Genomic DNA, 10,497 nt, shown 5'->3' on the forward strand with positions numbered 1-10,497 from the left:
GTTATTTGTTGTCCATAAGATGTCAAGATACCACTTGTTTTAGGTAGAATCTAATGACAGAAAAAGAAGAAAAAATATTTAGGAAGTTGAAAAAAATTAAAGGGCAACAAGGAAGTCAGCAGACATCACAGGTTCCTCAAAAGATTTATTATTTGTCACAGTAAACATCTTGAGGACGCGGTGGGCAAGCTCATCAATTATATTTTGATGCAGTTTAACGGAATTGGGTTGAGTACATTTTGAGAAACCTTGCTGGAGGTTTGAAAATAGACCAATACTTGTCACTAATGGAAGGAGGACACTGAGTATCTGTTAGAATTATATTGTTACAGAAAGTTCATTAATGAGTTGATGGATCTAATCCCGTTAAGATGGAGCTATTTTGAATGGCACTCCATGAGTCCCATTTTTGATGGTTTTGGATTAAGAACTCCGTATATTCTCATCAATCAGCATCGTATCAGTGCTTTTCTGATTTGCAGCCCAATATTGAGAAAGTGTAGATCTATGGAGATAAATTTTTTATTGAAAAATTAATTGACAAATGGTTTCTATACATGAATTACACAATAAAAGATAATTGCACCAGACATAAGAGACTAATTTACATATAAGAAAGATTGATTGCATACAAAAAGAATCTAGTTGTACAAGAAAAAGATGTCGCCCAAGAACCTTAGGGACTATTTACTAATTAATTTCTTGATGAGAAATTTATCCCTAATGTTTTATAGATTTAACTAGTGGAATAACGTCTTCGGGGGATTAGCAGTTTTGGGACTTTGTCTTGGAACACAACATCATTGCTTTCCCAGTAGATGAGCCATTACTATAGCCATGTCACATGCATTTGATAGGCATTTGTCCACACGAAGTTGCCAGATGCAGCAACTAAAAGAAGCACAACAGGGGCTAAGTAGTTTCATTATAACACTGGGAAAAAGAAAACTAAACGATACCTATGGCACCCAAGTTTTGATTAAATCTATTAGATTTTATTATTTTCATAATTTTGGGAAAATTAAACTTGATAGGATTTTGTTTATACTCGTAAGCATGATTCTTCGAAATTTTTTAAAAAAATCAGTAATCAAAGATAACCCTTCAAACAAGTTTTAAAGTCAACAAGTCAAATCATACTAAAAGTCCAAAACACTTAGGTCCACGCGTTAACGTTAATGAAATTTAAAGGTAAAGGTCCCACCAGCGTCCGTTTTGTGCCGCGTCCTGCTACCGACTCTCGTGTTGTGCTTATGTTTTTCCAAGATTTTTTATTTCTAAAAACTATTCATTATTTTCTCATAGGCTCCCTCTTTCCGGGGCCCACATTAATTCACTAGAAGTCATTTTATTATTATTATTATTTATTCTGGCTGGTCATGCTTTAATTTTTGGGAAAATTATAATAAGGTCATATTTAAGAAAATTAAACATAAATTTTTTTTAAATCATCAAATTAATCTGAAGTTCCAAGAGATCTTATTGCAAGAGATTCTATTTATTTAATTACCAAATTGCCTTTATTTTTTTTAAGTATGCAGTCTTTAACAATTTTAGGTGCAACGATTAACAATTATCGTGGTAGATATTGACAACTCATGCAATATTTTTGTAATGTGCTGAGAAAATATGTTATTAATGCCTACCGTGATAGTTGTTAATTGTTATACCTTAAGTTATAAATGACTGCAATGCATACTTGAAAAAAAACAGAGAGAGAGTAATTTGGTAATTAAACAAATAAATCTCTTGCAATGAGATCTTTTGGGACTTCAAGTTAATTTGATAATTTTAAAAGACTTTTTTGTATTTAATTCTTTTAAGTGAGACTTTATTGCAATTTTTTCTTAATTTTTTCCCTAGCTACTCTTACGTCATGTTTGGTATTGCAAAATATTACATTTGGCTAGCTTATTGCTTTTGACAAAGCCGTGTTTTAGAGTGATCAATACCACCTTCCGCCTTAACCACTATGTAAATGTTTGAAATAACATTAGGACGCTTTGCAAGTCAATTGTTAAACAAAAAGAAAAAAAAGCCAATTGGGGGAGGAACAATATTTGGCATAACTTTAAGCAAATCCAACTTTTTACCCAAAAGACGTTTACCATTGAAGTTATTTTTTGACTCCTAATTTTTGACTATATAATCAAATTTGAATATCAAATTTTCGATGTATCATTTAAACAATTTTTTGTCAAACTAAGTTTTAACGTTTAATTCTTCTATTTTCTTTTCAAATGTAATGAGATTTATTTTTTTACAAAATTTACTTAATCCAGATAATTCAAATAATGTTTTCACGCGTGGGCACTTATCAATATATATATATCAGTGATTTTTGCGCTCTGGGCAAAATTAGTGACACAGTCATCAATCCTTACATCTTCTTGACTTTCTCAGTTGGAAATTATTTTTCAAAGTATTACAATTAAATAATTGGAAAACTTGATGAAAAGTTTCTGTTTAGAAATTTTTATTGGTTGGAAAAACTTGAATGAAAGGCTTGCAAATTAAAAATGGAGAGCCAAAACTTCAATTGAATCTCCATGTAAAAGCATACCACTTGCTTTAAGCTAACTAACTTATTAAGGAAGCTCTAGCTTCCCCCGGGGGGGGGGGGGAACGAAGAAAGAAAGCAGATTATCAATGAAGCCAATATCCATCAACATATTCAAATTTTCACTTAAAAAAAAAAGGTATTAGTGACAAAATTTAGTGACGGAATGATTTGTTGCTAATCCCTTATAAATTCCGTCACTAAAATTAGCGACAAAATTTAGTGACAGAAAATTTTTGTCGCTAAATTAGTGAACGATTAGTGATGGAATTTTATTCCATCACCAACTTAGAGATGGATTAGTGACGGAATCTTATTCCATCACTAAATTCTGTCACAAGTCCATCACTAATTTTGTTTTAAATGATTAGTGACGGAGATTAGTGACGGAAAAATTTTGTCACTAATTTCCGTCACCAATCCATCACTAACTCTCATCTTGTGATAGAAATTAGTGAAGAAATTTTTCCGTCACTAATTTTCTTCGCAATTCTGTCACTAATTCGTTACAAAAAAAATATAATACAAATATATGATAATTATTTTTAAAACTTATTATTAAACTGAATAAAAATATAAATTATTAGAAATTTTTTACTAAAATATAAAAATTAAATTCAAATAAATAATAATATATTAAATTATATAATATATATGAAATCATGTATATAACATTTATTATATATATTTGTATTTGTTATTAGAAATATTATAGATATTTATTTTTGTATAAGAATCTCATAAGGGCATCTCAGTTGAACTGGTAAAGGCTTTAGCACGGGCGCAATCTCAATTCGAACCAACATTTCTTCACAAACTGGCTCAATTTGTGACGTGGTGATGACGTGACGGCTCATAATGATGGACATGTGGTGATGATGTGGACGTTATGATGATGTGGCTGCATGTAAGAGAGGAGTTGAGGTGGCATCCCATGATGGACACGTGGTGATGATGCGGACGAAGAGATGACATGGCAACATGTGAGAGAGAGAGAGAGTTGGTGAGGTGGCAACCATTGATGATGTGGCGACTCATAGTGATGGACACGTGACAATGATGTGGTATTTTAAATTTACAAAATAAAAAAAATTTAGCGACAGATTAGTGACGAAAATTTCCGTCATCAATTTGTCACAAATCCATCATTATTTTGTGATAGAATTTTGTGGGATATCCGTCACTAATTAGTGACGGATTAGTGACAGAAAATTTCCATCACTAATTTTCGTTGCTAATCTATCAGTAATCTTAGTGATGGAATTTTGAATTCTGTCACTAATTATTTAGTGACGGTAGAATTAGTGACTGAAAAAATTCCGTCGCCAACTGAATTCCATGACTAATCCATTGCTAATCCGTCGCTAATTTTGCTTAGTGACAAAAATTCCCGTTACTAGATTTTGTCACTAATTTGTTGTTTTTTTGTAGTGTACCCAAAAAGAAGATCATGTTAAGCACGTAAATTCGAGAAAATATTTATCATTATCACATTCAATAGCATGATTGAAAATTGAATTCAGTCGAGTTCATATGAATGAAAAAAATAATCTTAATCCTGATTGAATCAGGTATGTTCTATTTGAAAATTGAAAGTGAGATGGAATTATCAATATCCTCATCACTTTAAACTAGATATGATGGCATGCATTTATTTATGTATCCCTCTGGCTCTTCTTCGTAGTTAGTGACCAGTACAAGGAGAAAGCAACGCCAGATCCCAGAATTGCTCCTCCAAAAGCTGCTCCGGCTATAATTATGCCTGCATTTCTTTCTCTCTTGGTGCCGCACGCCGGCAAAGGGCCACCGCACAATCCTGAATTATTTGCATAGCTATCAGCTGTGACGTTTTCAAGGTATGGAACTGGACCCTTCAGAAGATTGTTTGTGACAGTAAATGTCCCTAGCCTAAGGGACCTGCTGAATTGTTCGGGAATTTTCCCACCAAGTCGATTTCGATCAAGGCTAAGGAAACTTGGATAGCTACAATTTGCTAGACCCACAGGGATTGGCCCTGAAAAGTCATTTGAAGATAGATTAAGAGAAACCAAATATGGGAGGAGATGATCTATATCTTGTGGAATTGTCCCAGAAATGTGGTTAATTGATAGATCTAATCCTTGTAAGCTAGAGCAATTTTGAATGGCACGAGGAAACTGGCCCTTGAGTCCCGTGTTTGACAACTTGAGACTTATGACTCTGTTCTCATCAGGTTTCCAGCATTGAACCCCAGTGAATCTGCAGATAAATCCCTCGGTGTTGTTCCTGAAATCCCAGGAAGACTTCAAATGACCATATGGGTCTGCAAGTGAATCTTTTATGCTTTTCAAGCAGAAGATATCAGTCGCAGTCCCAAAGACCATGTTACAAATAAACAGCAACAGGAAATTGATAATAATAATGTGAGCACACGAAGAAGTTCGCCCACTTAGAGCCATGCTCAACCTCGATCTCAAAACCCAAGAGCCTTCTGGAAGTATATTATAGGGGTAAGGGGAAGTGCAAGAAGGTTTGAACAGGGTTAGGTGTATTTTTTGAAGTCTTCCGTTATAAAGGAACTTCCATTGAAAACTCTAAAGACCGAATTTTAACTTGGCAATTTGTTTGAGTATACAATTTTCTCAGTCATATCATATAAAAAACGAAAATTTGTTGTAATTAAACTGATTCTTTAGTCTTTATTACTTTCATAATAATTAATAACTTATTTGGTCTTATTTAGAAGGAAGAAGATATATGTATGTTTGTTTTTAATACAACTTATTTCATTAAATTTATTATATTAATTTAATATTAAATTTATTTTATGTAATTTTTTTTTGAAAAATACATATATTAAATAAAACTAAAATCGTAAAGTTATTAAATTTTAAAATAAAAGTAAGTGGGGAGAAAAATTAGGTAATTACGAAGAAAGAGAAAGAAAGCTATTGAATGAGTCAAGGAAGGAAGGGGCCAAAATTTCCACGCGTAGGGATAGGGACGACAAGTTGACTGCTAGTGGGACCGTGGGAGCACTTGGACTTCTGCCAGACTTTAATTTGGGAAAAAATAACCTCACTTGAAAGCCTCACTTCATTCCTAACTATATAATTAAAAATGAAAATGACTTTAAATACTTAACTTTATGTACTTCATATTTTTTAGTCCAATTATTAAATTACATTTATCTTAGCAGGCTGGCGCAACTTTGAACGGTACAAGGAAACTGGGCCCTTGAGCCCTTTGTTTTACAGATAGATATTCGTGGCTGCGTTTTTCATGGTACCCAATATTCAACTCCCAGCAAATCCACAAATAAAATCTTCTCTGTATTGTTCTTGGGATTTTTATCATTTTTTTTAGTTAAGTATAGATATTCTCTTATTAGAGACAATTCTATTCAAAATATTATCACGCACTAAATGTAAATACTACTCTCAACATAGATTTTTCCATAGTTGAATGCTCCATGGGCCTATAAACACAGTTCCATGAATATGACTTGTTGAACCATTCACCTTTTGTGTCAATAACAATTGATCTGGGTAGCAAAGGAGCCAATTTATAACTCGTAAGATCATAAGTTCAAACCCATAACGATGGTGGGTGATCCCTTCTTAATGCATATATGTGTTTTTATCAAAGTACGATTGAAGGTAATTAAGGCAAAAACAGAAAAACTTGATAAGTATGTGTATTTTTCAAAGCCTAGCAAATAATATCATCATCAACAATAATTTTCCAAATATTCTATGGTTGAAATTAAGGGAAAAGTATTTTGGCCAAAAAAAAAGAGAGGGAAAAGTAGTCCAAAGATAGATTTTCCAGCGAGTTAGAAAAAATTTAATATTTTCAATGACGCATTTGTTTCATTGAATATATGTTGATTAGTAATCATAATAATTTAATGAGATTCAGTAATAATATGTCAAATTGATGTATAAAAGGTTAATACAATTTTTGGTCCCTTAATTTGCTCTTATTTTGGTTTTGGTCCCTCAAATTTCAAATCATAGATTTTGGTTCCTCAAATTTCTTTTCATTTAAAATATTAATCCTTATAATTCAATAAAAACATGAACTATTTTGCCCTTAAAGGGACCAAAACCTATGATTTGAAATTTGAGGGACTAAAACCAAAATAAGAACAAATTTGAGGGACCAAAGATTATATTAACCCTTCTTTAAATAATAAATCCACCTTATATAGAACTCTTGCTTCCCCCACCGTCCACTTATGGAAATTTTAAAGATTGACTAATGCGTTAATATGTAAAACAAGCAAAAGCACCATCCTCATCAAATCAAGTCGAGCTTGACCTCCTTAATTGATATAGTCAAATTATCAATATTTATAATATATGTCGTATGAAATACGTAGAGAACGTAGTATATTTAATATTATAACTTTTTTTTTTAACAAGGTAATATTTTTAGAAGACTTCATTTTAACCCCCTTATTAAGGAAACCAATAGCTATCAAGTCAAATTTCTCAAAAAGAAAACCACTTTATATATATCCAATGATTTAACTAGATACTTTCATCTATGATTAATAAATGGGCCTAATCATTCATCATACATAAATAATGCTGTTAAGTGTATATTTTATTTTATACATATTATATGGCATCAATATCATCAGTATAACATATAAAATATCGCAAGCCATAATATTCAATTTTGAGTTCTATAATACAAGTCATTTCTCAAACTCTTTATCATAAATCATCTAGTTGGTTTCTTCTGACCCTTTTTCTCTAATTTCTGGGTTTTTTAATCGCTTTTGACATTTGGCCAACAACCTTAATTTTTGGTTTTTGATTCCACACAGGCACACATTGGACGCTTGCTTTACCCTCAAGAGATCACCACTACATGGTACTCCATTATCTCTGTATACCTATCAGGTACGATGTTGGAAGGTCTGGAACTGGAGTTACCGGACCCCTCAAAAGATTTATTATTTGTTACAGCAATCACCTTCAGCATGGTAAGCAAGCTCAACTGTGTCCCGGGTAAGGTCTCTAATGAGTATATTTTGATCAAGTTTAAGGGAATTCAGATGAGTACATTTTGAGAAGCCTTCCTTGGGATTTGAAAATAGATCTATATTTGTGATTAATGGAAGGAGGACACTGATGAGTATCTGCTAGAATTGTTACAGAAAGTTGGTTTTATCAATGAATAGATAGATCTAAGTCTGTTAAGACGGGGAGCTATTTTGAATGGCACAATGGCACACTTGAGTCCCATTTTAGACAGCTTTGGATCTAAGACTCTATATATTCTCATGATGACGATGCCAACATTCAACTTAGCCCAGAAAAATTAATCATGATTAGCTTAATTGGAATGCATAATAATCCATGAAAAGATGGCATGAAGGGGATATATAGATCTATGGCTTGGACCAGTCAGGTTCTGCCAGCACTTAAATATGTCAGAATCATATCGGTGTTTTTCTGATTTGCAGCCCAATATTGAGAAAGGGCCGATTTAGGTGGTTGAACAAGGTCTCCATGTGATTAGGAAGTTATGTGGGAACACTTCATCATTCCTTTCCAACTAAATGAGCGATTACTATAGCCATGTCACATGCAGAAGTAGTTGTTGGTGGCAATGGTTATCTGAAAGAGTTAAAAGACAAGAGATGAAGAATAAATTTGTGCCCAATATCTTCACGACATAAGCAACACTTTCTTTTAAACTTAATAACTTTTTTCATGAAGAGTTACGCATTTTGCAAGGTTTCCTTAAAAACAATATAACCTTTTATCAATTAATAGTTGTAGCACCTTTTCATATCTTTAAAAGCTAAAGAGACAATTAATTTTTAGTGTTATAACTTTCTACGAATACAATCCTTCATATAAATTTATAAATTTATTTGAGGACATGACTTTTCAAAAACAGATACATATCTTTGTTTTAAATATATGTCAACATTAGACTTGTTCCTATATAATCACATGGTTTGCAAACTAAGAATAAAATTTCCATTACAGCAATGAAAAAAATTAAACTCGATGCTTATAGGCTTTGATTACATGTTTTAAGCTTTTGTATTTTCTTTTTTTGGTAACAAACTTTAGTATTTTGATCGTTTTAGAAAAAAAATCAAACTTGACAGTATTTTGATAGTACTCTTAAGCTTGATTTTTCAAAATGAAATATATAAAAAAAAAATCAGTAATCATAGATAACCCTTCAAACAAGTCTTAAAGTCAACAAGTCAAATCATACTAACGGACCAAGACACTTGTAGGCCCACACGTTAACATGAATGAAATTTAAAGGTCAAGGGCCCATTGGCATCAATTATTTTTTTGGGAAAATCACTAACAGGTCCCACAAAAGGCAATTTATTACTCTGAGGTCCCACGAAATGTCAAAATCACTGACAGGTCCCAAGGGACCTCAGAGTAATATTTTCGTTTTGTAAAATGACATTACTGCCCCTCATATTCCAGATTTACATTTTCTCTGTCATTACAATTTACAACCTCAGCAGCGACTATTAACAACCTAATGAGAGGGCGTTAACAACCCTAGCAGTATCCGTTAACAACTTACTTTATAGAATTATATAACCTCTACATAAGAGTAAATTATAACCAAATAATATAATACAACAACTTTAACACTAAAATGGGAAGCTTTTTGATATCATTAAGAATTTTAACTAGATTCAATAGGATTATAGTAATATTTTAATGCGAAGATCCATTTACAACCTCAACAGTGACTATTAACAACCGAATGAGAAGGCATTAACAACCTAAGTAGTATCAGTTAACAATTTACTTTATAGAATATATAACCTCCGCATAAGAGTAAATTATAACCAAATAGTATAATACAACAACTTTAATACTAAAATGGGAAGCTTTTTGATATCATTAAGAATTTTAACCAAACCCAATAGGATTATAGCAACATTTTAATGCGAAGATCCATTTACAACCTCAATGGTGAGTATTAATAACCCAAAGAGAGCTGTTGACAATCTAGGCAGTATCTATTAACAATTGACTTTATAAGATAATATAACCTCTAACAACTATATAAGATTAACTTTAAGACTATTTAGTTATAGTTTAGTTAGTTATAGTTAGAAGTTATATTATCCGATAAAGTTAGTTGTTAACAGACACTGCTAAGGTTGTTAACAATTCTCCTTAGGTTATTAATACTTACTGTTTAGGTTGTAAATGGATTTTCGCATTAAAATGTTGCTATAATCCTATTGGATTTGGTTAAAATTCTTAATGATATCAAAAAGCTTCTCATTTTAGTGTTAAAGTTGTTGTATTATACTATTTGGTTATAATTTACTCTTACGCGGAGGTTATATAATTCTATAAAGTAAGTTGTCAACGGATACTGCTTAGGTTGTTAATGCCTTCTCATTAGGTTGTTAATAGTCGCTATTGAGGTTGTAAATGGATCTTCGCATTAAAATATTACTATAATCCTATTGGATATAGTTAAAATTCTTAATGATATCAAAAAGCTTCCCATTTTAGTGTTAAAGTTGTTGTATTATACTATTTGGTTATAATTTACTCTTATGCAAATGTTATATAATTCTATAAAGTAAGTTGTTAACGGCTACTGCTTAGGTTGCTAATGCTCTCTCATTCGGTTGTTAATAATCGCTGTTGAGATTGTAAATGGATCTTCGCATTAAAATATTACTATAATCCTATTGGATCTAGTTAAAATTCTTAATGATATCAAAAAGCTTCCCATTTTAGTGTTAAAGTTGTTGTATTATATTATTTGGTTATAATTTACTCTTATGTAGAGGTTATATAATTCTATAAAGTAAGTTATTAACGGATACTGCTAGGGTTGTTAACGCCCTCTCATTATGTTGTTAATAGTCGCTGCTGAGGTTGTAAATCGTAATGACAGAGCAAATGTGAATCTGGAATATGAGGGGCAGTAAT

The 10,497-nt window shown here is 31.9% G+C and overlaps 1 protein-coding gene across 1 annotated transcript; it reads right to left on the bottom strand.

Moving 5' to 3' along the window:
* Positions 1 to 4,215: 4,215 nt before the first annotated feature.
* Positions 4,216 to 4,998, bottom strand: LOC114747637 (inactive LRR receptor-like serine/threonine-protein kinase BIR2). The gene has a single exon (XM_028935986.1). The coding sequence runs from the start codon at positions 4,996 to 4,998 to the stop codon at positions 4,216 to 4,218; it is 783 nt and encodes a 260-aa protein (XP_028791819.1).
* Between the last annotated feature and the right edge of the window lie 5,499 nt (positions 4,999 to 10,497).

This window comes from Neltuma alba, unplaced genomic scaffold (assembly GCF_004799145.2).
Source record: "Neltuma alba isolate B1F8T4 unplaced genomic scaffold, ASM479914v2 tig00005396_pilon, whole genome shotgun sequence".
Classification (NCBI taxonomy): Eukaryota; Viridiplantae; Streptophyta; class Magnoliopsida; order Fabales; family Fabaceae; genus Neltuma; species Neltuma alba.

Bases quoted from the DNA above. Each gene is read 5' to 3' on its own strand.
- LOC114747637 (XM_028935986.1), bottom strand. From the start codon at position 4,998: ATGGCTCTAAGTGGGCGAACTTCTTCGTGTGCTCACATTATTATTATC.